General features: G+C 46.3%; 10 protein-coding genes across 10 annotated transcripts; 4 read left to right on the forward strand and 6 right to left on the reverse strand.

The window, feature by feature from the left end:
- The first annotated feature begins 274 nt into the window (after positions 1-274).
- Positions 275-2,113, forward strand: F4813DRAFT_323756 (uncharacterized protein). Its single transcript, XM_049241042.1, has 4 exons — positions 275-548; positions 609-688; positions 741-778; positions 835-2,113. Exons 2-4 carry the CDS (start codon positions 619-621, stop codon positions 1,915-1,917), a joined length of 1,191 nt encoding a protein of 396 aa, XP_049101729.1. The 5' UTR covers positions 275-548; positions 609-618; the 3' UTR covers positions 1,918-2,113.
- On the forward strand, positions 2,114-3,853 carry F4813DRAFT_323715 (2,6-dihydropseudooxynicotine hydrolase). The gene is made up of 2 exons (XM_049241041.1): positions 2,114-2,362; positions 2,431-3,853. The coding sequence occupies exons 1-2, from the start codon at positions 2,309-2,311 to the stop codon at positions 3,712-3,714; spliced, it is 1,338 nt and encodes a 445-aa protein (XP_049101730.1). The 5' UTR covers positions 2,114-2,308; the 3' UTR covers positions 3,715-3,853.
- A 2,154-nt stretch (positions 3,854-6,007) lies between these two features.
- On the reverse strand, positions 6,008-6,544 carry F4813DRAFT_387259 (uncharacterized protein; the record flags this gene model as incomplete). Its single annotated transcript, XM_049246535.1, has 1 exon — positions 6,008-6,544. The coding sequence occupies one exon, from the start codon at positions 6,542-6,544 to the stop codon at positions 6,008-6,010; it is 537 nt and encodes a 178-aa protein (XP_049101731.1).
- A 22-nt stretch (positions 6,545-6,566) lies between these two features.
- F4813DRAFT_351877 (FAD/NAD(P)-binding domain-containing protein) lies at positions 6,567-8,397 on the reverse strand. The gene has a single exon (XM_049242466.1). It carries the CDS (start codon positions 8,236-8,238, stop codon positions 6,982-6,984), a length of 1,257 nt encoding a protein of 418 aa, XP_049101732.1. The 5' UTR covers positions 8,239-8,397; the 3' UTR covers positions 6,567-6,981.
- A 678-nt stretch (positions 8,398-9,075) lies between these two features.
- Positions 9,076-11,973, reverse strand: F4813DRAFT_351878 (FAD/NAD(P)-binding domain-containing protein). The gene is made up of 10 exons (XM_049242467.1): positions 11,515-11,973; positions 11,380-11,449; positions 11,243-11,323; positions 11,079-11,180; positions 10,754-10,964; positions 10,555-10,598; positions 10,242-10,491; positions 10,002-10,177; positions 9,499-9,935; positions 9,076-9,441 (listed from the first exon to the last, which is right to left on the reverse strand). Exons 1-10 carry the CDS (start codon positions 11,529-11,531, stop codon positions 9,318-9,320), a joined length of 1,512 nt encoding a protein of 503 aa, XP_049101733.1. The 5' UTR covers positions 11,532-11,973; the 3' UTR covers positions 9,076-9,317.
- Positions 11,974-12,140: 167 nt separating this feature from the next.
- F4813DRAFT_323835 (uncharacterized protein) lies at positions 12,141-14,319 on the forward strand. Its single transcript, XM_049241045.1, has 2 exons — positions 12,141-14,193; positions 14,272-14,319. Exon 1 carries the CDS (start codon positions 12,314-12,316, stop codon positions 13,895-13,897), a length of 1,584 nt encoding a protein of 527 aa, XP_049101734.1. The 5' UTR covers positions 12,141-12,313; the 3' UTR covers positions 13,898-14,193; positions 14,272-14,319.
- Positions 14,102-17,510, forward strand: F4813DRAFT_351881 (glycoside hydrolase family 3 protein). The gene is made up of 5 exons (XM_049242468.1): positions 14,102-14,193; positions 14,272-14,907; positions 14,970-15,169; positions 15,333-15,491; positions 15,553-17,510. Exons 2-5 carry the CDS (start codon positions 14,664-14,666, stop codon positions 17,248-17,250), a joined length of 2,301 nt encoding a protein of 766 aa, XP_049101735.1. The 5' UTR covers positions 14,102-14,193; positions 14,272-14,663; the 3' UTR covers positions 17,251-17,510.
- A 65-nt stretch (positions 17,511-17,575) lies between these two features.
- On the reverse strand, positions 17,576-19,212 carry F4813DRAFT_351884 (purine and uridine phosphorylase). The gene is made up of 3 exons (XM_049242469.1): positions 18,984-19,212; positions 18,512-18,914; positions 17,576-18,312 (listed from the first exon to the last, which is right to left on the reverse strand). Exons 2-3 carry the CDS (start codon positions 18,894-18,896, stop codon positions 17,645-17,647), a joined length of 1,053 nt encoding a protein of 350 aa, XP_049101736.1. The 5' UTR covers positions 18,897-18,914; positions 18,984-19,212; the 3' UTR covers positions 17,576-17,644.
- Positions 19,213-19,538: 326 nt separating this feature from the next.
- On the reverse strand, positions 19,539-21,606 carry F4813DRAFT_351887 (cytochrome P450). Its single transcript, XM_049242470.1, has 5 exons — positions 21,304-21,606; positions 20,904-21,242; positions 20,385-20,755; positions 19,909-20,333; positions 19,539-19,842 (listed from the first exon to the last, which is right to left on the reverse strand). Exons 1-5 carry the CDS (start codon positions 21,554-21,556, stop codon positions 19,677-19,679), a joined length of 1,554 nt encoding a protein of 517 aa, XP_049101737.1. The 5' UTR covers positions 21,557-21,606; the 3' UTR covers positions 19,539-19,676.
- Positions 21,607-21,989: 383 nt separating this feature from the next.
- On the reverse strand, positions 21,990-24,614 carry F4813DRAFT_323887 (P-loop containing nucleoside triphosphate hydrolase protein). Its single transcript, XM_049241046.1, has 4 exons — positions 23,359-24,614; positions 22,754-23,267; positions 22,545-22,699; positions 21,990-22,489 (listed from the first exon to the last, which is right to left on the reverse strand). Exons 1-4 carry the CDS (start codon positions 24,215-24,217, stop codon positions 22,113-22,115), a joined length of 1,905 nt encoding a protein of 634 aa, XP_049101738.1. The 5' UTR covers positions 24,218-24,614; the 3' UTR covers positions 21,990-22,112.
- Positions 24,615-25,842: the final 1,228 nt, after the last annotated feature.

Raw genomic sequence — 25,842 nt, forward strand, 5'->3', positions numbered from 1 at the left:
ATGTTTACTTTGCTTTGTGGATAGAAGCTATTGCTCACTACCTTGCAAGAAGCACGACGCAGATTCGATTGGCATGAATGTATTTTGTTTTTCTTCAATTTTTAATCCATCAACCTGTACTAATAGTTATGAGTGAGAAAGCCGCTACAAAATCGTCCAGTTAATGATAGACACGCGCCGTTGAAAGTCTCGTGTCGTCATTGTGGACCAGAACAGAATGCAATGCTAAAATTGATATTAGGTATTTCAGCTTTATGCTCGACGTCCCCTTTTCAGCTTCAAAAGCGCCGAAACGCGATTGGTTGAACCCGGGTGTCATATCATTCGCGGATGAATTAGGCAGCGGGTTTTAGATTCAAGAGATTGGACATGAATAGATTATTACCAAGGTATTAATGATGGATGGTAATGCTGGTGGACCTACTGTAGCTGAGCCACCTTAACCCAATACGATCTTCCTTTCAGGGACCCCCGACCGCTCAGCCCTAGCGAAGGATATCGAAGCGAAGTCGTTCTCGGTTAAAGATCGCGCTCGTTCTCGCGTCCTTGTTAGTCTTCCTCAGGTACTCTACTCCATCGCGACACTTCGTTTAGATTTACGACAGTAGAGATTCAATCATGGCGTCCGGTTCCAATCTTCCGCTTCCCCGCAAAGCACCGAAACTCGGGCATAAGAAATCCATGTTCGGTATGCAGCTTGATCCCAATTTTATGTACATTCCCAGTCTCACTCTCCGTAGGTTGTCAGCGTTGCCGAGCTAGAAGAGTAAAGGTGGTAGTAAGCTGATCGCCTCAACTACAAACTCAACTAATAAGACTTTTGGCGGTTTTCAGTGCAACGAGGAAAAGCCGACCTGTCATAACTGCAAGCGACACGGCATGCCTTGCATCTACGATCGCGATGCATCCGTAAAAGCAGCCTTAAGGAAGCCGACCATAGCTCAGTTACCTACCTACAGGCTTGAGGAAAGCGACCCGCCGGAAAGTCGCACGCGGCGAATGATAGAGATGAGGTTGATGCATCAATATGTTGTTGAAACAGGAGAAACACTTGCCATTGACCACCACACTAGTGGTTTATTCTCTCGGGTGGTTCCGAAATTTGCCCTAGAGTCCGATGGCTTATTATATTCCATGTACACCATCTCAGCCCTACACCTAGCAAAGCTTGGTAAAAGCGAAGAAATCGTAGGTGGCGCCGAGAACGCTGCTAATACATACTTCTCCATGGCCGTTCGGGAACATAATAGAGAGCTGTCAAATGTTAACAAGCAAACGGCAGATGCGGTCTGCTTAACATCTTGTTTGATAAGGGGCGTCGCACTCCTCCAGCTCGAAGGTCGAAGTTATCAACCTTACACACCGCCGTGGCAATGGCTCGCTTTAATACAGGCCTCCACATCAACATTCGTCGAGGTAATAAAGCGAACGGGTCCAGATCCCCAGTCGCCAATCTTCCAATTAATTAAGGATACTCGCGATATACACAACAACGGAAAACTATCAGGCGTAGGGGATTACCAGAGATGGCAACATCTGATGGACCGCCCCGAGGAGATTCGAGCTATCGAGCCTTGGGATGAAGAAATCCAAGTTACCTATCAGCGTATACTTACTTACATGTGTACTATCCTTGATCTAATAGACGGGCAAGGGCTGTCATGTACCGTCTTAAGGATGTTAATTATGTTTCCTATGTTAGTGGGACGACGATTCGTCGAACTAGTTCAGGAAGAATCTCCAAGGTCTATGGTCATACTCGCTCACTACTTCGCGCTGCTAACGAGGTTTGAGAACATCTGGTGGGTTGCCAATATAGGAGCTGATGAGCTCCGCGCAATCGCTGGCGTACTGCCTGACGTGTGGCAGGGTATGCTCGCCTGGCCACTGGAAGCTATAGAAAACAAAGAATTTTAGTGTTGATGGGCGTCCTCATTAATTCAAACTTGTAGTATTACGTGGGGCCGTCGCCAAGCAATTTTAGCACATCGTTCTCGTCCTCGTTCTCGTTCTCGCTTTCGCTCACATCACTAAGATCTCGTCGTCAATATTTACATCTACCAAACAATCTGAATATTCGTTCCATGAACAGCATATGCCTGCGCCTCCAGCAATGACGAGTATCGAAGGATTCTAGTTGAAGCTGAAAATTTTATAACGATACTAATAATCAAAATGTAGTATATATAACAATGTGCTTGTCCTATGAAGACAACCAGCTCTCGAAACCAACAACTACTTCCGACTACTACGGACAAGGAATTTTATCAAGTCTTCTATTCAACAGTTACTGACAAGAGTTTTCGCTATGAAATCCATAGGTGTACCGTTGTTCTTCCTCACTTACTCAAGTTTGGTCTTTGTAAGTACATAAACAACTCCCAATGGAATCTAGAAGCTATCTTCTTGAAACTAACACACGAGCATTAGGGGCTTCCACATGTGGGAAAGAATGTTCGAATGCCTCAACCAGTCAAACGGAGCAATGACTCAGATCCAGGTTCTATGCTCCAGCTGAGTTCTGATGGGGACTTCCATTTTGAGATTCTCCGGGCTTTAGCTCTTGCGCCTTACCAGGGCTCAGATGTGGGCGAAGTCTTGGTTGCCGCAGACCACATTATAGCGGGAGATTTCGAAAGCTACTATAATGCCTTCTACAGTCTTGCCGATCGGGTTCACAACCAAGCGAGCGCAATCGACCCCAGTCGGTACCCCGTTTCGGCGAGGAACGCATATTTCCGAGAAGCGACCTACTACCGCTCAGCCGACTTCTTCCTCCATGGCAACTGGAACGACTCCCGGATCAATATGCTCTGGGACAAACAGCTCGCGGCTTATGACAAGGCAATTTCACTGCTCCCAGTCCCCGGCGAGCGCATCACGCTGCAAGGCAAGGGCTTCCAGATCCCGGCTATCTTCTTCGGCAGCGGCCAGCCGGGCCACCGCCCGACGATTCTCATGTGCACCGGCTACGACGGCTCGCAGGAGGAATTGTACCATATAATCGGCGAGGCGGCCCTCCAGCGCGGCATCAACGTGATCACGTTCGAGGGGCCCGGACAACCTACTGTGCGCCGCCAGCAGAATATCGGCTTCATCCCAGAGTGGGAAGAGGTCGTGTCGCCCGTGGTTGACTACGCGATTTCGCGCAGCGACGTCGACGGCAAGAAACTCGGTCTGTTGGGCCTTTCTTTCGGCGGCTACCTAGCCCCCCGCGCCGCAGCCTTCGAGCACCGACTCGCCGCCGTCATCGCCTTCGACGGCCTGTACTCCTTTGGGCAGGTTATCTTCGACGAGTTCGGGCCCGAGATGGAAGCGCTGTACCGCGCCGGCAACTCAAGCGCCTTCGACGCTAACATCTTCGCATTGCTGGCGCAGCCGACTGGCGTGCCGACGTCCGTGCGCTGGGGCATCGAGCAGGGCCTCTGGTCGTTCAAGGAGACGAGCCCGTTCGCGTGGGCGACCCAGGTTGATAAGTACAGGCTAGATGGGGTCGTGCAGAACATTACCACCCCTGTGTTTGTGGCCGACGCGCAGAACGATATGTTCTTCAAGGGGCAGGGGAAGATACTTGCGGACAAGCTGGGAGATCTCGCTACGTACCATGTGTTTGAGTCGATAGATGGGGCGGGGGAGCATTGCTCGTTAGGCGCGTCTGTGTTGAGCGGGCAGGTGATTCTTGATTGGTTCCAAGATTTGGTGTCGTCTTCTTGATAGGGTCATGGTTTATTATTTGTGTGATAGCTTTACATAGACTGGCTTGCTAGACTCTGTTTAGCGGAATAGGGGGTCAACATGGAGGACATTTCTCTTCGATTCATAGATTTCTCCAATGTACGCGTTCAACCAAGAAGCTTAATAGTTCTATGAATTGTCAATCCCTTACGCCCTCTACGGCGCACATTCTGATGCCTCGCGTCTACGCCCGTGGAGTTATGAAGGAGATCCGTTTTGTCAGCCCGGTATGCTCCGTCACCCGTTCTGCCCTACGGCGGCATATCTGGTAAAAGAAAGCATAACGTTAATTATTTGAAACCTTTATATAAAGTAAAATCGATTTTTGGGAGCTTTGATCCAATATAATGCTACATTTTAAACTGGAGTGTCATTCTTCGCCGCAGAATCGCAGCGCAACGCTATGTCGTACTCGAAGAATATTTTCCAAAAAGGGGGAGGATTCAACACCTCGGAGATAAGAAGCCCTGACAACATGCAGCAGCTGAATACTCCCCAACACCAGCACACCTGCCTGTCTATTCTAAGCCCTTGTGGTGTTATAATGCCTTTACATCTGCGCTCCTAGTCTGTTTCGTTTATCCAGACCCCTATAGGAGGTTGTCATAGATGAGTTTCTCCTCATCGCGTCTGTAGGAAAATATCTTCTTCTTCTTCTTCCATATACATAACCATATTTCCTGCCTCCAGAGCTTTCGGGAGTGATATCTTAAATAACTAGCTATGTGAATATCTCGGCGCGATGAGTCTTCTTGAGACTTTGCCAGGATTAGGCTCGTCAAGTATCTCCCTCGCCAGCAACTCAAATGGGGACCCTCCTAACTTTGAAGGAGGACCTACACTTCAGTGGGTAGTCCTAGCGGCGGGATCTGAGTTTATACTAATTAGCATTATTTTAATCATTATATGTCTGGGAATGTCGCTTAAACACAGCAGAAAGCTGCATCTTGACGACTGTGAGTAGCTTAAGACCTCAATTTATCAAATAATTGGAACATAAACCACTGTTAACATTGAGATAATCCTTTTAAGGTTTACCTGTTCTGGGAGAAGCCTTTGGGATTGCCTACTGGGTTGTATTATATATGTGTATGTTTCTTGTCATTGCCATATCCTTTTATTCGCAATACTCTAACTAGTAAAATCTAGTTTAAGCGAAGGCTGGGCTGTTTAAACATACATAGGACGTACCCGTCAGCGCCATTACCTTTAGACTCTTCGAAGTGATATCAAACAGGGACCCTTATAGTTACCACTTGAAGATCTCATCTAACATTATTTGGCTTCATTTCGTTGGCGAGATCTTGAATATTATCGCTCATGCTTTCGTGAAGATTTCCATCCCAGCATTTTTTATTCGGGTATCATTCGGTTCACTAAAATGGCTTCGACACACCTCCTACGTGCTCATGGGGGCGGTTGTTATTTTCTCTATCGCCCCTCTCATATCCATGTTGGCTGTTTGTATACCCGTTCCTAACGAGCACTGGAATGCTGCCTTCGTCTCTATGTGTGCCACATCCACCGGACCTCAGACCATCACTTTGGGCGTATTTGCTGTAATATTCGACATCACTGTGGTTATAATACCGATTTGTATCACTTCTAGGCTTGCTATCGACCGAGATAAAAAGAGTAACTTGATAATCGTGTTCCTTGTTGGCTTTGGTCACAGACGAGGCGTTTCACGAATGCTATCCTTAATATTAAAGTTATCATATACAAAAACATAACTCGGGTCGTGGGCAACCCGTCTGAGACTTTCTTACACTTTCTTATTTACCATTGCCCTTTTTAAATCCGACGTATCAGTTGAACCTGGGCTATCAACACGTACTTGCGCTTGATCGGCTGTTTGAAATATCTGCCTAACAACACTCTTATACCCCGCGCATATGCCAAACCGAGCCAACGTTTCTATCACTCGCCGTTGCACTCCGCTGTTATGAAGGTATATACCTAAAGACATTGGTAGGAAATTACTTTGATCAGGCGCGTAAGCGCTTAATAACAATTCAACGATCGTATATGCCCTAGCCTCATTTGAAAATGTAGTGTTGGTTTTGGCAGCAATATACGATTTTTGGCTAGCTCGTTGGTTGGCAAGCGTAGCCGTCAGAAACGCACCAAGTTTAGGCGACGTGGCTAATGTTTGAGGCCAAGCGGACTCATGAGTGCTGCTAATTCACTCCATGTTACAAACGTCTTTAACAGCACATGGCTCATTACCCGGCGCAACGAATAATGTAGGATCGAATATACCAAAAGCAGGTTAGGATGTCAAAATAGAGAGCTCTTTACGGAGCTCAGATATATAGGGGTCATCCTCGTGGTATTCGCTGCTCCCCTTGCCTTTATCCTGGCCTTCATCATTACCTTCGTCGTTAATTTGGTCACTTTGACCTTGGATTCGTATCAGGACACCGGCAGCTTTTAAACGTTCTTGTACAAGTGGGTTTTTAAGCACTTGAGCCAGCTCGCCGAACTTTTTCCCATTGTTCCTCCCATTAGATGTTTTTGACAAGAGACATCCTTCCATAAACCGTGCAAAGTTGTAGCCGTTTCTCCGTTTTAGCCGCCAATAGTTATACGTATTAGTTGCGATTTCCTCTGGCGTTGGGTAAGAAGATGGTGCGGGTTTATCGCTGGAGATGGAGGATATAGCATTAGGGGCGTTGGTTGATTCAGACGTATGAGTCGGCAGAGCTGCGTTATCGCTATGTAGAAAACGGCGCCGAGGAGGCTGAAGGAACTTGCGGCGTCGGAGAGGGGATGCTGGAGGAGGGGATGATAATGACGAGGTTTCCATAACTTTAAATTGATGTAATTATGTTAAAAATATAATATCAATAACTACCTACCTATGAAGAAAGTAAACATTCCACAATTGAGTCCATATCATTCCAAGGAAGCACGTAGGACTGCAAAATATCCCAGGAAGGACATCAAGGATCCTCAGAGGATGTTACTTGAAATACTAACTACGCGGTTTACAAGTAGCTTAAGATAGGGCTAGCGATGGACAGAATTGTAAAACTACCTCGTTCTCGATGTATTTAAATGGACATATGAGTCGAGCCTATAGGTAGTGTCTATTCTGATAGTCTACCGTATTTCGGCTTCACGGTGCAGGAGTGCACATGGGAATAGGAGATAGCCTTATTCTTCAACAAGCATTTTCAAATACTTAGAATAGACGATAGACTTAGAGGTTCAACCCCTGGTGATTCTGCCCGTTCGTATTTTCTACCCCATACCCGGGTGCTTCGGTCCGCTCAACGCTTGCTCAACCCCCTGATAAGTATAAATCTTCCGCGCAAATTCCTCTGAGGTGATTGGCTTTCTGTGCTCGTCCCCTTCCTCCCATATGCCCCCTATCTCATGTGAGCGGCGCCTAACTAAATCGACACGATCCTTGCGCAACGACATAAATTTCTGCAAAATATGTGGAATGGCGTCGGGCGTGTCCACGTCCCGAAGAACATAACCTAAAGCTTCTGCGTCTTCGATGGTCATATTGGATCCTTGCCCGGCGAGAGGAGTTACCGCGTGTGCGGCATCTCCAATTAGCAACGCTTTGCCGGAGAACCAGGTATCCATGGCGGCTACGTCGCGGATCCTCCACGCGTCAATCTTATTATGTCGGAAGAGGTTGATAAATCCTTCGCCGAACTCCGGTTCGAATTCCTCGATTACCCTGGATGCGGGGACGTCTTTGACGATGGCTGTTTTGGCGGAGTCGAACTGTTCGGAAAATTCCTTCTCGGAGGTGTAGCCGAGGACTTGTAGGGAATTCAGCGAGGTATGATAGGCGAGGATGTGCTTGTTCACTTCAGGACCCGAGCTCGCGTGCGCGTTGGCGAGGCCAGCCTGGGTTGCGGGGTCAGACAGGTAAGCAAAATCAGGGTCTGACCGGACATCTTCGACAGATAGCTGTGTCATAAATGCTAAAGTATTGTAAGTTTTGATGGATGCTGAGATGTCTTGATCTCCGAGGATGGCGCTGCGAACGACCGAGTGGATGCCGTCGGCACCGATGATCAAATCGCCCTCGAAGAGTCTTCCATCTTCGGTCCATACTTTCCCTGCGGCGGTATCGACTTTAGTTACCTTCGCATTCTGAATAACTTCAGCTGGCGCACCGGCAAACTCGGTACTAGTAGCGAATCGCATCAATTCTCCTTGCAGCTTTGCTCGCTTCACCAAGACGGAGGGAGCTCCTCCAAATCTCGCCCTCGTGTCGAAGTGGGTAGTCTTCAGCTCTTCATTACTAGGGGTTCTCGTCCAAACATGGGTCATGACGACCATGTCAAGATTTCCCGGATTGATGCCAGCTCTTTGCAGGAGATTGAATGCGTTGGAGACGATTGACATTCCATAGTCGTTTACTGTAAAGTCGAGCGTGCCGCGCTCGAGGATCGTGACATGATGCTTGGCACGGAGGTATCCGGCAGCTGAAAGCCCTCCGATGCCACTGCCGCAGATGATGATTTTAAGTGGCATGTTCCCGACCCTTCCGGATAGTTTCCTAATTTGATAGCCGTGGTGAACTATTAAGATTTTGGGAATGTACTAATATAATTCAAAGTAATATGATATTTTGCGGGTAACTTGCATTTATAATTGTACATCGGGAATGGGTGGCAAAGGCAAAGAGCAAGTATACCTAATTGGATGGATGGTAAGTTGTATACGGCGACTTACATGAATATCCACATATTTGAGGTAACATTAGCCTTAAGTAGCAAACAGCCTCGACAGGGTCAGATGGGATGATTGTTAAAGCAATAACAACTATAAAAACTCACAATTCTCATGTTCACCGAATAATGAAAATTCCCAGGTTCCAGATGAACTACATAAGACCATCAAGGAGTACATGTGTATCATCCAGTGACTAACTCCTGATTTTGTCAAGGCCAGAAAGGTACGCACTCTACAAACTCAATGGTATTATCTCTGGCCTACAGATTTAATACTATCATACTTAATATCAATGTAAAATTTTATGACTCATGTAATATATTGGATATCTTCTGGACTTCCGAGGTTCTCTGCAAGTGCCCGTGATGCCACAGCACGCAAACATGCATGCCGGATCATTAGGAGGGAATTCAGTTGCGGGTTGTTGCTTCAATTCTGATTGCATGAACGCACGAATCCGCTAGACTCAGCTATGGCAAAGGCTTTCCAACACTGAATTGAATTATGTCGTGTACTCGACTACGAACTGTATATCGGTCTCACTGAGGCTGTGTGCTTGCTAACAGGCTTCGGCTTTTCTTCGTCTGAACATATGACAGTATCAACGTACGAGAAGACAATGCTAGTTAGAAATGTTCTATCTTTATATTTTGGAGGATCTTTTGCTTAGGTTTGGAGGTGTACTCATCTAGCCGCCAGCGATAGATTAGGCGATATAGAGGATGCCGGTCTTCTAACGGTCTAGTCTATATATATCTAGATAGGAAAATAGGATCAAATCAAACCAAAGGCGTCACCTTTATCGCAATGTTTTAGGGGTTACCTCTTTTCCCAGACTACCTTCTTGCCGTGTATGAAGCACCTAAACTAGCTACTCCTTACTTTCCGCTAGTAAGGCGACGCTCCGTGTTAGCACGGGAGTTGACAAAGTCAGGATTATTCAAAGTCAGTTCAACGCCTCCCGAGAGAATGTGGTCAACTGCTTCAACACCTTGCATGAAACTGGATTGAAATATTAGTAACTACATGATAATTTGGGGTACATGCCGATGGACTCACCTGTGATCTTGGTTGCCAACCTCGTACTTCCAAGCTCCAAAACGACCTCTAGAAAGAATATCCTTCTCCTGGAGGTACGGAAGAGCTTCTGCTAAGACGCCGTTGCGCTCTAAACTGGGGGTGGGGTATCCGTGGTCAAACCGACGCACGTACGTGCTAACAATCTCGTCTTCCGGTTCTAATAGGTTAGTGTTAATGAGCCCCTGAATGGAGTCCTCGAGTAACGTCTCGTGTTTGACTGGTTTGTACGAAGACTCGGAGACTTCAAGCATAATAGACCAGTAAGGTCCAGGCTGTGCATCTGACGACGCAGGCTTCTCCCCGTTGGCGAGTTGTTTGGTTGGAAGCTTGACGTCCTTGCCCGGTTGGTTGAAGGGCGAATAATTGGAGAAAATGGTGGCGCGGTAGAAGGGGCAGTTTTCTTCAACGAAATACAACTATTTTGATGTCATTTAGTTAGTTGTCAAGAAACTTTAGGGAGCATGAGGTTACACAAGACGCACCCAGCATTTGTCACCGATGCGTGAAGGACGTTCTCCACGAATTCCGACGCCAATTACGTTAGTAGATGAGTAGAAGAGCGGCTTGAGAGTTTGCTGTAGTTTTACATCGCCTAAAGACTGGGCAAGATAATCAACAGCCATGGTAGAGATGAGCGAGCTGTACTTGACTACCGTGCCTATGGTCCTTAAAGTATTAGCCACTTGCTTCTAATAAAATCCCGAGTAAAATAATGGGCTGACCATCTTTCAAGTGAACCTTCTTTGCGTCGACATCTACTTTTGTCACAGTGCCGTGAGCACCGAATCGTGTGTTCTTTTCATCGAGGGTCTTTGCTACCGCAATCCAAATGCCACCTGTACCGCCGTTGGCTGGAAAGCGGAATGTAGCATTCGGGCCCCAATTTCCAGCTACCTTGTCGAGAATGACATTGCGGGTGAGTAGTTTCACGTTAGGAGCCGCGACACGTTCTCCAACCCATGTTGCGTTCATCTAAATAAAAGATAAAAGCAAAATTAGCTGAAAATCTAATGGTTTACCGACATATATGTATACCTTAGTGGTAGGAACAGCCCAAACTCTGAAGTTGTATGGACGCACTTAAACATGCAAAGTCAGTAACCCTTCATTAAATATCGGGTGGTGAGAACTTCGTAGTTTAGGATCACGACTTAGATCAACGACATTGGGTAAATATAATAAGAAATTTCACCGTAAATTAAAAGGGGTAGAACAACCCCATGCTGCTACTTACTAAAGATCTCGTTTAGACGATTCCCTACGTTCCTAATGTTCCACTCATCAAAGTTCTTGGGCTTGTCGGGGGGGGATCGAACCCGGGATTCCAGGGCAGCATCGATAAGGTCTTCTAGACACCTTACTTTCTCCTCCTTATCTAAGACGGCAATGTTGTTCTGGAATGGATATGGTACCCAACCGCCTCGGAAGCGGACATAACTGACTCTCTATAATTCACACTTAATATTCAGAGATTGGTAGATCTACTTGACGAACATTGGTTTGGTGCGTGGTTGGTCTATCTCTTAAGTGGATAAGGGTTAATGGCTTTAGGCACTGACCTGGTGGGTATACCAATCAGACTCTTTGGGTAGAGCCTCGTCGATACAGTCATCGAAGTATTTGTAATGCGAGAAGATAACATGGCCACCGACATCGAACAACTACATAGGGGGTCACTTCATAAGCAGTCTATCAACGAACGGTAGAAACAACAAGCACTCACGAATCCCTCGGGGGTTACGTCCGTAGATGCGAGACCACCTGGGGTCTCATTGGAATCAACAATCAGCCACGATGCCTGGTTCTGTAACTAACCCGTTAGGACGAGCTTATGCGATATGATGGTGTAAGTGACTTTACGGTTTGCTGGAGACGCTTCGCAGCACCTAAACCAGTAGGACCTGCACCAATGACTAGAACGTCGACATCACTTGTAATAGTTTATTAGCACATTGCAGTTATTATACGTAGGTAAGAATAAATGTGACCTCGTACATCTCTTTGCTCGCCATAATTGATAGCTATGGAGGGTAGGTATTGGCTTTGGCCGTTGAAAGTATAAGCCCAATTGACGAAGCAGAGAGTAAAGAGGAAGCTGACTGAAGCTCCCTAATAGAAAATTATTTTCCTTTTAAGGGGAGACGAAGAGATTTGAACATATTTGGCAAGGGGAAAAGTTAAATAAATCATACAGGTAAATATAGTAAAAAAGTCGGGATATCAAAATTATGTCCTACCATTCACCCTCCATTACGTACGTGGACGTACCTGTCGCCATTGACAGGTAAAGAAGGACCCCTGGACTTGCCCTGGATGCAGATCCTTGGAGCTGATAGGATAGGTAGGTGGGTAGGTACCTAGGTAGGTACCTGTATAGCTGACTCCCTAAAGGACCTTAGTGAAGCACGCAAAAAGAGAACTAAATGCTCTAATGCCCCCTCCTAATGTCCCTACAAGCTCAATGCACGTCACCCCACTCTCCCCTCAACTTCCCCTGTTAGTACTATGTATGTAGATGATTCCCTGAGAGGGCAACCTTGTAGGTTAGTAGGTTATTACTATTGGGTCACGTGGTGATAATAGAATGATATTGTAACCAACGAGATTTTAGAAAAGACCAACTTTAAAACTAATAACTATAAAATTAATAGTTAACTATGTACATACAATACCTATATTACTTGTCTAACCGTATTCAGTGTCATGCTAGTTAACAGTCCGTTAACTACTTGATTGGATCAAAATACTTTTCTCTCTTGCGTTACTTGTTCTTCACCGGACGAAACCTACAATCATGTCCCTTTCGGCAGTCCATCATCCTTCCGATGATGTCGCGCGGGATGCTGCCGACAAGCTAGCCCTTAGTGAGGGTTTGCTCAAACGCGCCGAGTTACTGCAGTCCGAGCTTCAAATTTTCGCGGATCACCTCACAGAAGTATATAGCGATTACTTCCAACATATGCCAACATATGTGCATACATCATTCACCAGTGAGCTCCGGGCCGAGGTTGAGAGCTTGGAGAGGGCCTTCCGGGATGTCAAATCATCGGATCCTCTAGCATCACACCGAGCGCAATCTACCAATCTTCCCTTCCTCGAGCCCGTCTGGGATACCGCGAAACGATCCCAGGATGTGGTGAGGCTGCGATGCGCTGTATCTACTGGTCCATTTAAGAAACCTATTTTGGCTCCTGGAACACGTATTGTTCGAACTCAAGGCGAATCACAGCCCTTCCGGTCAGGCAGTTTTATCATTGATGTAATCGCAGATGGCGGCCATTCGTGGTATAAAATTTCGTCAATGACTAATAAAAGATTACTATTTGACCTAGCAAAGGAAGCAATATTTTGCGGAGATAGCGACGATGACGAGGATAGTGACATAGGTGTAGTTCAGGACTACACGGATATCCCTCTCGTGAAGCTAGCCAGGAATCTAGCTGACACAGCAAAGGGACATCGCATTCAAACGAAGAATCCAAGTACTTTCCTCATCCTACCACGCATAAAGGAAGGCGAAAATCCTGAAGTTGACAAAGTCCTGGAGGCTTGTCGACAGCTGGGCGTCAATACACTCTGTAGCGATGCCTTACCGCCAGCTCCACCTCTCTCGGGTAGTCTCCTTCACATAATGGCCCCGAGTCCAAAAGCCAATTTTACTGAAGTCTTGAACATTGATACCTCCCTCCTTGTCGCTCTCGCATCTGACTTTTCTCATACCAAAGTCACTAAGCAGCCATGGTTTAGTCATTCACACAACGATCATGCCGATTTAGAAAGCGAGCAGTCGATGCTTTCATTGGTATATCCCATGATAGGTAATCATAAGCTCGTGTGCACACGGGAAGCAGCCGAAACTTTTTTCCATATTGTTAACACGTTAGCGACCGAGTCTGAAAAGGCACGCGCCTATTTGATACTTGGCCCTGACGCTGAGAAATCTCAAGTGCAGCGGGTCAAAGAGTTGCAGTCGCTGTCGATTCACGAAGTCCCAGAGAATTTACAGTTCCCCATTGACATCGTCGATACGAATGAGAATGACTGCCAGACCCGCTTTACTGAACTAATAAAGAAGAAGCTTGATGGCGTGTTAAATCCTGGAAGATCCGTCTTTTCTTATGGCTGGGCAAGCGGTCTCACCACACTGACCTGCAACTCAGTTTTCATTAAGCAATTAGAGAAAGACCTTGAGCAGCTTCCCACTCTTGGGGGCCTACCCTGGCCATCAATATGGGCCTTCTCTACATCGAGGCCGTTTGTCGGCGTTCCCAAGGACATTCGGAGACGCGTGCGGAAGCATATCGGGGACTGTAGCGTGGCTTGCACCTGTGGAATTGTCGAGCTATATGGCCACCAGAGTAACGTTACGATCTTATAGAGTCTAAATATCGGTAGGAATATGCTAAAATTATGTTGTTTTCATCGTGGGTCTTAACTTGCGGAAAAATCATACCAAGACTCGGTATCTGCTAGCACGGCAATACTTGAGCTATTTCAATTTGGCTATCCTCGGTTCCTCGGACCTTCTCTCGGTAGCTATCTTGTGTAGCATGAGCTACTACTTTTTCCTCTGCAGGGGGTGTTTTTTTTATTCTGATCGTTCCACAGAGTCAAGACATTGCATTACGTTGATCAGTTAGAATCTGATTTCGTAAAATATGCTTAGCTCAAATCGTCAGTTTTCTCTTTTCCAAGTTTTTTGGTGCGCAATCGCAGCCGGCATCACTATTAACGGAAATCCGTCTTAATAAGTGACGTAATATTACATTCGTATCTACTCCCAGACGACAAGTCTAGAGTAGGATGTGGGCTTGGACCTGGAGATCGGGAGAATAATTAATCTACGGATCCATCCCCGGCATGTCGTCCCCCGCCTCAATCAGCACACTCATATCGTTTACCGTTGACCCCAGAGTTTCTCCTCCGCTCAACTGGAGCGTACGTGGGTGCGAGTTGGAGTTATCCAGGCTCCCCTGCAGCATCAATGCATCATTGATGCGGGGAAAGGAAGGAAACGAGCTGCTACGCTACCCCACAGCTTTGGGGAAGCTTAAAGCTATAAAAGCTATAAAGGCTAACGTGGTAAATATTATAAGCCATTGTGTAAGTCTCCAAAGCGTCTTGAGGTTCTTCAAGAATTAAATATGGCACTTTTATTAGGGTCAGCCATATGGCTTCTGAGCTCGGGGGTTTTAGCTGCCGGGCACATATACCCAGACTGCGGAAACGGACCTCTAGCTTCCAATGATGTTTGTAACAAGGAACTCTCCGTTGGAGAACGAGCAAAAGCCTTGGTTGCGGCCCTCAAAACCGAGGAGAAGTATGGTCTGTTGGTCAGCACATCGCTCGGAGTTGAGAGACTAGGACTGCCTAGCTATGAATGGTGGCGTACGTATTATTTCCTTCAATAAGAGTTATTATCGCGAAAGCGCTTACTGATGTTATTTTAGAGGAGGCTCTTCATGGAGTGGCGTCTTCTCCAGGTGTCACATTCTCAGACTCCGGCAACTTTTCCTATGCAACATCCTTCCCGCAGCCAATTCTCATGGGCGCTGCATTTGATGATGAGCTTATCGAAGCCGTGGCAACTGTCGTCAGCACTGAAGCTCGGGCATTCAACAACTTCAATCGATCGGGATTGGACTACTGGGTATGGACACGTTCACAACTTGTTACTCCTTTACCCCTATTTGAACGCACTGGTCGACCCGTTTCACCAATTCCAAGCGTATAGGTGGTGGGAGTGAAATCCGTCGCCAATACTCCTTGTGCAATTTTTTTCTAAATAATAAATGCTAACTTATAGGATACAGACTCCAAACATCAACCCATACCGTGACCCTCGATGGGGGCGTGGCCAAGAGACACCTGGCGAGGACCCCTATCATCTGAGCTCTTACGTGACCGCTCTAATAAAAGGTCTCCAAGGAGGAGAGGACCCTGACACCCTCAAAGTGATCGCCACTTGCAAGGTAAGTCATCAAATATCTCGAAGGAGTTGTGAGAATGATACTTACTCGGGCCGTATAATAGCACTTCTCCGCATATGATATTGAAGATTGGCTAGGGAATGAGCGTTATGAATTTGACGCAATTATCGGTCCCCAAGAATTAGCCGAGTATTATATGCCCCCGTTTGAGGCTTGCGCCCGCGCAAATGTCGGTTCTATCATGTGCTCGTACAATGCTCTAAATGGTGTTCCAACTTGTGCGAGTTCGTATATTCTCCAAGACATCCTTAGGGATCACTGGAATTGGACACGCGACTATCAATATGTTGTCTCGGACTGCGATGCTATTCAAAATGTTTACAAGCCTCACAATTGGCGGGATACTCGCGAGGCATCTGCTGCCAGCTCCCTCTTGGCGGGGACTGATCTCAACTGCGGCACCTATTATCAAATACATTTACCCGCGGCTTACGAACAAGGTCTTATTAATGATACTGTCCTCGACCTATCTGTCACGCGACTGTACGCGTCGCTTATCAAATTAGGCTACTTCGATCCGGATGACTCTAACAAATACCGTTCTCTCAGCTTCTCTGATGTGTTCACCCCCGACGCTGAAAACCTTGCTCGGAAGGCTGCAGAAAAGGGTATTGTGCTGATCAAGAATGATGGCACCCTTCCTCTCCAAATATCTACGGCGAGCAATCTTACTGCTGCTTTTATCGGACCCTGGGCAAACGCAACAACAGATATGCAGGGAAATTATCAAGGTGTTGCCAAGTATCTACACTCGCCATACTACGCAGCTAGCCAAGCCCCAAATATTAATGCTATATACGGAGGCGTCCCGGGTGACCCGATAACCAACGGCTACCCACAAGCTCTGGAGGCAGCAGCAGATGCAGATATCATCATCTATGTAGATGGACCAACGACAGCGAGCGAATCTGAAGGTGACGACCGCACGCTGATCCGCTGGTCCGGCGAGAATATCGATATAATGACCCATCTAGCCAGTCTAGGCAAGCCATTTGTCCTCGTGCAGATGGGTGGCCAGCGCGATGATGCACCCTTCATCAACCACCCCAACGTTTCCGCCATTCTCTGGGGCGGTTACCCAGGCCAATCCGGTGGCGATGCTATCTTGAACGTGTTAACAGGCAAAGTTGCCCCCGCCGGCCGTTTACCTGTAACGCAGTACCCAGCGCATTACGTTAACGATGTACCTATGACAGACATGAGTCTTCGTCCCGACCCAAAGACCGGTAATCCCGGCCGTACATACATGTGGTATGACAAGGCAACGGTACCTTTCGGATTCGGCCTTCACTACACCAACTTCAGCGCCTCTATAGCCGCGCCCGAAACCGAAAATGACGTGTGGGCCATCGCAGACCTAACAAGCGCCCTCGCTACCACAGCGCACAAAGACCAAGCCCCATTCCAGACCATCCCCGTGACAGTGTCTAATACCGGCGCCACGACGTCCGACTTCGTCGTCCTAGGCTTCATTGCTGGCACGCACGGGCCCAGGCCATACCCCATCAAGCGCCTCGTCGCGTACAAGCGGCTGCACGACATCGCGGCCGGCGAGCAGCAGACCGCGAACCTAACGTTATCGCTCGGGAGCTTAGCGCGCCGCGACGAGGATGGCAATTTGGTGTTGTACCCTGGTGATTATAGCTTGCTGGTGGATGTGCCGACGCAGGCGGCTTGGAACTTTACGCTGAAGGGCGAGCCGGTCGTGTTGGATGAGTGGCCGCAGGATACGGGGAAGTGAGAAGTATGGAGGTGGTGAATGCGAGAGGTATGGTAGAGCTGAAGGGGTTATCTTGATAATACAGATTATAGTTGAGAATCGTATAATGCGAAGGAATTGGTCAAGACATGATTCGATAATATTGCTCACCGTTTCTCTTGTGAGAAGCATATATTTATTTTAATATCTACCCCGATACGCCTTTTTGTAGGCCTCAGACGTATTCAGGGCTGTGCTCTCATCATTCCATTCTGAGGCAATCTGGAGAGGAGTTTCACCTCCTCATATGCCATTGAAATTGGTTGAAACCTCGGGTGGTGAAATTCATCTTTCAACATCATTGAGATTTTTATCATGTAACCTTGTAACATTTGATTTAACACTCGCCAATATTAGGTGCTCAACTATTAAACCGTTACTGACCTATCTTTTGCATACAGGAACACACAGCAGCATCAAATAAGGCCACTAGATCACCATCAGAAAAATTTACACTTAACCTCCTCTCAGCTTCGACTTTATTAGGTACGACTTTCCTCAGGAGATCCTTCGCGTATGCAGCTGCCGCCATCGCTGCGTAACCTTGCCATGCCGAGCTGTTGTGCGTATCTGAGTAGTTGGATATACCACGAATAACCAAGCAGGGGAAGTGATTCATGACCCCTGCGGCTGCCATCTCAAAGCATAGTACATCCTTCTCTTTTGAGAGCTCGTCCCGAATCAATGCGTTTTTCATCAATTGGTTTGCGGAAGCGATGAGACCGTAGTGGATTGCAGGATTGTCTTGATACTCCCCTCGCTCGGTTCGTGGTATCAAGTTTGATTCGTTATCACCACAACCCATTTCGCAGCTTGCCTCATCTCCGTGCTGATGTTTAAAGTTTGATTTGTATAGTCTATCGGTAGCTATACTCGGCCGTTTGTATTCCTCTAGTAATTGAGGCTTCTCCTGGATGATACTGTCAATAGTCTCTTGGATCGTATGGCCTTCAATCGTATAATAAGCCTGGAGCACAGCCAGCGCCGACAGCACAAATAGCGGCGGCTGGTTCAGATGACCTATGACCGTGAATCTTTCTCCTTCTAGTATATTGGAATATCCCATGTTAGCTTTGTAGCCTTACCAATAGGTATAGAAGCAGAATATTATGTTACGACTTGTTTAAAGCAATAGGGTTATAGCACTTACTACTCAGCGTTAGCCACTGTATATGAAGCCACCTTGGGAACTACTAGAAAGGGGAGTTTCTAGACAGCAACGCGAAATGTTTTTATACGTACCGAATTGTTTTCCCATAGTCGTATTGAAACATACCACCATGATCATTGTCGGGAGAGCTTACAACAATATCCCCCAGACGAATATCGTACTTCGAGCTTGGTGCACCCCCGCCAATGCCTACCATCAGGCCGAGGCGGACGTTAGGAAAACTACGTACCATGTCTCTGGCAACGATCGCAGCACTAACGAGTCCTTGCTGTTTATGTGGCATCACCGCTATAACAACCTTATGGTTTCCTATTCGGCCCAACGTATAAGTGTTGTTGTCATTGACAGGCACATCATCCGGAACATCGTACTTTTCATCAAGAAATACTTGTGCCGCGACAAGCTCTTTTCCGGCAGCACATATCCATCCAACAGTATAGCTGTTAGGATCCAACATGCCTAACGCGGAGGAATACTACTCAAATAAGTATAAGCTACTACACAATATAAAGAGTGTATCATTTCTCCTGGAGCATTCTCATACTTAGTCTATTTCTTAGGTATGATTGTAATTATATAGGGCTATGTAGGCGCTTGTAATACTTTCTCGTCGTGATTGTGGCTCGTAAATACCCAGTAAAAGTATTCTATTCTTCAAATACTGAATGATATTATAGCTAATGTAACCAGTGCGCTAAAAGGACTCGGGGTATGGTTCGGTGCTGTTAAGTTGGGACACAGCTTATTTGATGTTTGAATTAGGTGGCGCATAAATACGGTTATGGAATGAAAACTACCCCTCAGCTCCAAGTAGGATGAGCTGCAAAGGTGGTTCCGAATATCAAGCTGATTCGTGAACCCGAACGGTGTTGGAAGTGGCTGCATATTCTGTATCATAATATGCAAGACGAATTACCACTGTCTATTATTACTGGTCACATCCAACTGACCATATCGTGCGCAGAGAAATTTACCTCGCTAGATTTCAATTTTTCAAAACTTAACGGTCTAGGAGTTGTTGTCGAAAAAGCTCAAGGCTACAAATGAAATTTAAAACATAAAATTAGATAAACACTGGATCATTAGCATTCATCAATATCTGATATGTATTATTGAGCTATTGCGGTTAACTTCCGTAAAGTTTAGCCTGCGAAGACGCCACCAATTACCATGACACTCTCAGCACCCAGGGCCGTTCAAGGTCAAGGTAACCACATATAGTAGCCATAATATATCACTAAGATATCATAATGCGTACCGCTATAGATCCTTTAACTGTTTGGAGTACTATGAGATCATGATCGTATTTTATATCCTCGATTGTGGTTTCGTAGAGTCGCGCCCTGGGCAAGACACGAAATGCTAAAGCAGCCGTCATGAGGAAAAGCTCGCAATATGCTAAACTATAAGGTGACAATTAACATCACTCATTATATAACTTCAGATATTAAGAGCGTGGGTAGACATACTAAATTCCAAGACATAACCGACTGCCTTTTCCAAAAGAAATCAACATCTTCTCCAAGGCGTAGTTCGGTTGCCCGTCCACGAGCCAACGTTCGGGGATGAAGTCGTCGGGGTTTGGAAATATCTCTTCGTTACTATGGTTAATAACCGAAGTCATACTAATCGGTGTACCCCTAGGAATGACCCATTGGACATTGCCGTCTTTACTCTTGTAGACCAAATCTTTGGTCCGCGCGATTCTAGCCGATCTGTGCGAAACGCCAGGCGTCAGACGCAATGCTTCGTGAACCACCGCCCATAGGTACGGGCGTTGCTCCAAGTCGATCCACTTGAGATTGAAAGGGTCAACACCCTGCAAGGCGTTCATCAAGCGGGCATAAAGCCCTGGTTGTGCGAGGAGGTAATACGTGATATACGTGAGTGTTGCCTATAAACTCAATTAGTTTCATGATAGGTCAGTACTAGAAGAATAACTGACAGCCGTAGTCTCCGTTCCAGCTGTTAAGAGATTAAACCCTTCCCCAGACAGGCGGTACATGCTCTTTTCGTGCTCCGGTAGTATGTCCGATTCCATCAGGTCTGAAAACACCCTTCCATTTTCAGGGTTGTCGATAGCTGCCTTGACGTATTTGGGGATAACCACATTCATCCATTCTAGCATCTTCTTTACGTTCTCACTCATGAAGTTGCATATTAAGGGTGAAAACCGGGCAAGTATCCTAACAGGAGTATTGTATCTTATCAAGTATGCGCTCTTGAAGAAGTACTTGACCCATGTCGCGAAGTTGGGTTCCCAGCCATCTTGGTCAACGAAGCCCATAGGCTCGCCAAAGGCGTACTGAGATATGACTAAAACATCCTAGAGTTAATATAATCCTCTTGATTATTTGTAGGGTAAATTTGTCTACAGTTATGTGTGCTACCCCTGATCAGGAACTTTATCGATATTGTGACACTGGGATAAAAGGGGTAATAAAAAGCCATGAATAATACGTACTATCGGCTGTGAAGCAGTTATATGCTTCCTTAACATCAAACGGACCCCTATTCGCGAAGCGCAACATCTTATCTATAGTGCGCTGGGTAAAGTCATGTACTTCCCCTTCGAGTTTCAACACTTGCTGCCGCGAGAAAAATCTTGCAAATGGAGCTTTTCGGATTCGGTGCAACTCATGTGGAACAGTGGAAAAGCCAGTAACTGACACGGGGCCGGCTGCACCGGTGTTGAGCTGATGCTGCCACTTATCTCTGATGCGATTTCCACCGGCGTAGATCTCGTCTGAGAAATACGGGTCATTGCAGTGAAGTTCATCGGGATTTATTCTGACGATTGGCCCTGCTGTATATGAGCTCCGTCTTTAGTCCACGTGAATAGATAAATGAGAACAGAAGCTTACCATACTTCTCATGCATCTGACGGATTCTTCTACCATACCTTCCCACTAGCCACCAGTCAAAGTAGGCCTCGTATAAATAGCTCATCGCAGCAACTTTAGGACCGGGGAATCGGTAGAGAGGATGTAGAGGCGATATATTGTATACAGCAACGGCTGCATAGTACAAGATCCATAAACCAAGCAGGGCAGGGATATTGGACCATGATAAGATCGCCTTGACATAGTCCATCGTGAGGTTTACGTTCAAGTTCATGTTAGCTATCGTAGACTACACTGATGAATATTTGAACAATAAATTGAGGGGGAAAAGAGAAATACTATTCACCACCCCATACCCATGCCTTCTATTATATCTAGCTTACTTGCTTACTCACGATACTTACTAGGTAAGACGAGGGGTTCACTTGAACCCAATCAAAGCTCCAGGGTACATAAGGTGTGCTTCATATCCTCTACCTTCGTAGCCTAGGCCAAAACCCACGATAGTGCGTAATATAGCGTAGCAATACATTTAAGACGATGAATCAATGCCCAATCAACTATCATCATCACACACTATCATCACACAGGGATCCCGATGCGCATCTGGGAAAACCAGAAAAGGGGAAAGCAAACATTTGTGCACCCAATACAATATTTCTTCTTCTACTTCGAGTACATAATAATGCATTGGCATAAATTTAATGGGAGTTAACTATATACTAAGCATTTATGGCGTTGAAATATCCCTATATAAATGATATACTAAAATGAATGAACGGTTTGGCTAGGTCAGACATAACGGTTAGGTGAGTAGTCAACTTTGCTGTCTAATGAAGCTCCTCCTTCTTCAAGCTCTCGTCAAATCCTTGTTGAATCTCTATCACAGTGTCAATGTGGCTGCGATTGAGAGGGGCGCCGTTGAATCTCGCCAGTGTCCTCGCGGTATTAACGACGTTAGCAATCTCCCTCCCGTTCAGCTTGGCAGCCACCAAAGAGTCGACCTCTCCTTGGATGTCTATCTCCTTGGCGTCCGCCGGCACCGCCTTGAGGCAATGAGACCAGATACGTCTGCGCACGTCAATCTCTGGTGGCGTATAGCTGAGGGAGAGGTGGATTCTGGATTTCATTGCAATGTCGAATGAGCTCACGCGGTTCGTAGTTAGGAAGACAACGCCACCGAAATATTCGAGTTCCCTGAGGAATACTGTAGCGCCAATGTTAGATATATTTCAAAGGTATTTAGATGAACAATCGCTTACCGGCAACTAACGTGTTGCGCTCGGCAGTTCCGGTGTCTTTCCTGGCTTCTAGGAACACGTCGGCCTCGTCGATAAGTACTACAGCTTGCCAGATCGTTGCGTATTGCAACACTTTCTTGAGCTGCTTTTCAAAGGTGGCAGACCCGTAGAGTGCACTGATGTAAGTTAGAAAAGAAGCCTATAACGTATAGGGTGAGGGTGAGATTTACTTTGATCCCTTGCTCAGCTCTCCAACCGAAGTCGACACGAGCGCTTTATTAGTTCCTTCTGCGGCTGTCTCGGCCGTGAGGGTTTTTCCAGACCCAGGTGTCCCGTGAAGCAAGATGACAAGGCCTTTTCCTTTCTGCTGCATAGAATCGCGTGGACTTTTAGAATATGCGTGAGACGATATCAGAGCTCTGAGCAGATTCTTCTCCTTGTCGGGAAGCACTAAGGAGTCCCACGCATTCGCATCCCATTGAACATCACGGATGAAGTCGACGAAGAACCGACACCACTGTTTGCGCCCAAGCGAGTAGCCCAGAGTGTATGGTGGGCAGTACGTCGGTTCTGGCACCACCTTCTTGACGTGAGGCTTACCTAGAGGATGCTCCTCGCCGTATGTCTTCCGATCTAAGACAATCCTTCCCGTTTCAGTAAATGGCAGCCATACGCCGCGAAATTTACATTGGGAGGGATCGTAGTACTCGAAAGGGGGCGTCTTGAGCCATTCAGCAGCCCCATCTGTAGGTATGTAACTATTAGTATGTGTAATATTCTGGAATCTAAATATTTTCTTACTATACTAGAGAGTAAATAATGTCTTCATACGTACCGTAAGCCATAGTAGAGAGATTTTTCAGAGCTAAGTATTTCTCCCCGCGTACCTTAAGACGGTGTTCAAGGCTACCGCCTTCCTTAACGAACCTGCGTGGGAATATCTCCAGTTCCGTAATAGAGACCGGGTTTCCTGCTGGGAATGCAGTTCTCTGATTCAAAGCCGCAACATGCAATATTTGGCCTGCCACCACGCCGTCATCATCTGTGCAGGTACAATGGACTTCGAGGTAAGGACCGCTATCCTTACTATATTCGTAGGCCGTCTTCTTACACACCAGGAGCCAAGGATGGCCGCTTACTTCGGTGTATAGGATATCCCCAGGGCGATATATAAACCAGGCATTATCGTAGGTGATTTGCTGTTTTTGTATCATCTTGAGGGCGCGGTCACGATCGGGCTTAACCTCGTGTTCCATGAACTCAAAGAGGAGATCTAAATGCTCCCGCGTAATTGCATCAGTTGTAGACTTGCGGTATTCGTCTAGCTCGTCCCAGTAGTGGGCGAGCATCTCGAACGGGCCATGGAGCTCCACCGAAGAGGTAAAGTCCGACGCAACAGCGATGTATGACTTGATCACGTCACGGAAGACTTTCTGGATATATGGGGAGTTAATATGCAAGATAGTCTTGCTAGGCTTGTGCTCCTCATATTTCCTCCGGATAACTAAGGCATAAGCCCTATCTTCATCGTGAGAGTTGCTCCTATCAAAGGGGTCCGGGGCAGGCTCCGTTTTGCTCTGGCCGTGTTTGATAGTCTCATGGTAGGCCTTGAACTCGCACTTTTCGCCGACGGTTATGTTTGTAGGCGTGCCGTTCGTCTTGGGAGTTTCTACGTCAACATGGTCGGAAGTCATATTGTAGAGAATGGGCAGCAGTAGTGTTAAGAGTTTGAAAGAATAAGTTATTGGGAAGATATGTGCAGAATCTATGTTCTCTCTGATGAGGTTTTCGAGTAGCACGATCGATTGGGATGAACACTCGTTCGTTGAAGGTAGGTAGGTAGGTATTTATATTCGAACATCTAATCCTGCCGAAAGCCGCGCATACACCCACGCACTTCGTGACAAACGTTACACTCATAGCAAGATGACTCGCCGGGTTTCTATTTGTGTAGGGCGACAATAAGCAGGCTGCATTGCATTAAGAGTAAGTGTATAGGAATTTTAGAATCTACATTCGCCAGCCTACTTGCCTCTTAGCTGCCTTAGATAGTATAGTGATAAAGCTGTTTCGTTCAAACTGCAGTAAGGAGTCCTATAGGTAGGTGTAGGTCTGCAGTAAACGCTAAGCTCTGAATGTATATTTGCCAGGGTAGATGGATCTGATTGGTCCCACGATATAGTTGTTTATGATCATTTGTTTGTCGTGCAGCAAGTCGACAGGGCCTGGAGCTGGAAACTAACCGCATACGTGTACGTACATTTTACTTCCTGCATCATCCGTGATGCGGCTCTCTTCCATAAGGTATCTCCTACATGCTGGGTATGTAACTATCTCGTATATTATTCGCGTTAATATGACCTATATTCATTCTGTTCCGCTCGGGATCCGTTAGGGTAGGTATTTTAACTTACATATCATGCAACTGTCCGACCTTGCCAGGAGTTCGGATCTATTTGGCTGGCTGAGAATCTCCAAGGAACTTTTTGCTAATCTGTAGGGCTCCCAACACCGCATGTACAACATGTTCATCCGTGCGATTCGCATCTTATTGCTTGGAATTGTTTTTAATATTCTGCATAGGTACCTATCCACCTATACATACAAGTTTCCTTCAAGCTTCTTTGCTACCTACTTGTACTATGTCCATGTGTCCGCAATCTCTTATACATGTACGTGTGATGAGAAACGTTTCACCAAATACAAAAAACAAATACGTACCTATATATCTAGAATAACACATAGTGGGAAGACTAGATTTTTGGTTCAAGGTAACCAACCTAAGGTAAAGTATTTTAGGTAGAGAAAGTTGAGTCGTAGACAGGACGGGTGGCAACGAATACAACAAGCGCACTCAGTCAAGGAATATCTACCTCATACTATCTATCTATTAGTTTCTCTATATTGCACATGATGCTACTCTTCAGCAGGCTGCTGGCTGCAGGCTACAATTTTGTCGGCATATTCTTGCCTTGACCAATCAGATTCTTTTCTACAAGCTGTTCCGCCCCTCCATCAAAAAAGGTGGCACATCTATTACCAGGATAGGTGTTACATATGTACATAGTAGAGGTGCGCTAGGTATCTTGACGCCTTTTCTGGGGGAGGAGGTAGCCAAGACAACACGCCCCTATGTAGAAATAAGAAGTATCTGCATAGGTTTAGGGGTCTTTGCTTTTGCACATACATAGTAGATCGTCCGAACAAGCAGGGGCTTTGGGATGGACCTACATCTACGACAACCCTTGCCTACTATGTATGATTACTATGTATGATCTTCTCTTTTTGGGATGCCTCTTCCGTCGTTCATCTACGCAAA

This window comes from Daldinia decipiens, assembly GCF_022478715.1.
Source record: "Daldinia decipiens strain CBS 113046 unplaced genomic scaffold F4813scaffold_8, whole genome shotgun sequence".
NCBI classification, from domain to species: Eukaryota; Fungi; Ascomycota; class Sordariomycetes; order Xylariales; family Hypoxylaceae; genus Daldinia; species Daldinia decipiens.

Coding starts and splice junctions, on each gene's coding strand:
- F4813DRAFT_323756 (XM_049241042.1), top strand. CDS start 619: ATGGCGTCCGGTTCCAATCTTCCGCTTCCCCGCAAAGCACCGAAACTC. Junction 689..740: donor GCATAAGAAATCCATGTTCG/GTATGCAGCTTG, acceptor CACTCTCCGTAG/GTTGTCAGCGTTGCCGAGCT. Junction 779..834: donor CTAGAAGAGTAAAGGTGGTA/GTAAGCTGATCG, acceptor GGCGGTTTTCAG/TGCAACGAGGAAAAGCCGAC.
- F4813DRAFT_323715 (XM_049241041.1), top strand. CDS start 2,309: ATGAAATCCATAGGTGTACCGTTGTTCTTCCTCACTTACTCAAGTTTG. Junction 2,363..2,430: donor CTTACTCAAGTTTGGTCTTT/GTAAGTACATAA, acceptor CACGAGCATTAG/GGGCTTCCACATGTGGGAAA.
- F4813DRAFT_351877 (XM_049242466.1), bottom strand. CDS start 8,238: ATGCCACTTAAAATCATCATCTGCGGCAGTGGCATCGGAGGGCTTTCA.
- F4813DRAFT_351878 (XM_049242467.1), bottom strand. Junction 11,324..11,379: donor CGAAGCGTCTCCAGCAAACC/GTAAAGTCACTT, acceptor GGTTAGTTACAG/AACCAGGCATCGTGGCTGAT. Junction 9,936..10,001: donor GCATCGGTGACAAATGCTGG/GTGCGTCTTGTG, acceptor ACATCAAAATAG/TTGTATTTCGTTGAAGAAAA.
- F4813DRAFT_323835 (XM_049241045.1), top strand. CDS start 12,314: ATGTCCCTTTCGGCAGTCCATCATCCTTCCGATGATGTCGCGCGGGAT.
- F4813DRAFT_351881 (XM_049242468.1), top strand. CDS start 14,664: ATGGCACTTTTATTAGGGTCAGCCATATGGCTTCTGAGCTCGGGGGTT. Junction 15,170..15,332: donor GATCGGGATTGGACTACTGG/GTATGGACACGT, acceptor TATAGGATACAG/ACTCCAAACATCAACCCATA. Junction 15,492..15,552: donor AAGTGATCGCCACTTGCAAG/GTAAGTCATCAA, acceptor GCCGTATAATAG/CACTTCTCCGCATATGATAT.
- F4813DRAFT_351884 (XM_049242469.1), bottom strand. CDS start 18,896: ATGTTGGATCCTAACAGCTATACTGTTGGATGGATATGTGCTGCCGGA. Junction 18,313..18,511: donor CGACTATGGGAAAACAATTC/GGTACGTATAAA, acceptor CCAATATACTAG/AAGGAGAAAGATTCACGGTC.
- F4813DRAFT_351887 (XM_049242470.1), bottom strand. CDS start 21,556: ATGAACTTGAACGTAAACCTCACGATGGACTATGTCAAGGCGATCTTA. Junction 21,243..21,303: donor TCAGATGCATGAGAAGTATG/GTAAGCTTCTGT, acceptor CATATACAGCAG/GGCCAATCGTCAGAATAAAT. Junction 19,843..19,908: donor CGGTTATGTCTTGGAATTTA/GTATGTCTACCC, acceptor GTCACCTTATAG/TTTAGCATATTGCGAGCTTT.
- F4813DRAFT_323887 (XM_049241046.1), bottom strand. CDS start 24,217: ATGACTTCCGACCATGTTGACGTAGAAACTCCCAAGACGAACGGCACG. Junction 23,268..23,358: donor TCTCTCTACTATGGCTTACG/GTACGTATGAAG, acceptor ACATACCTACAG/ATGGGGCTGCTGAATGGCTC. Junction 22,700..22,753: donor GAGCTGAGCAAGGGATCAAA/GTAAATCTCACC, acceptor AACTTACATCAG/TGCACTCTACGGGTCTGCCA.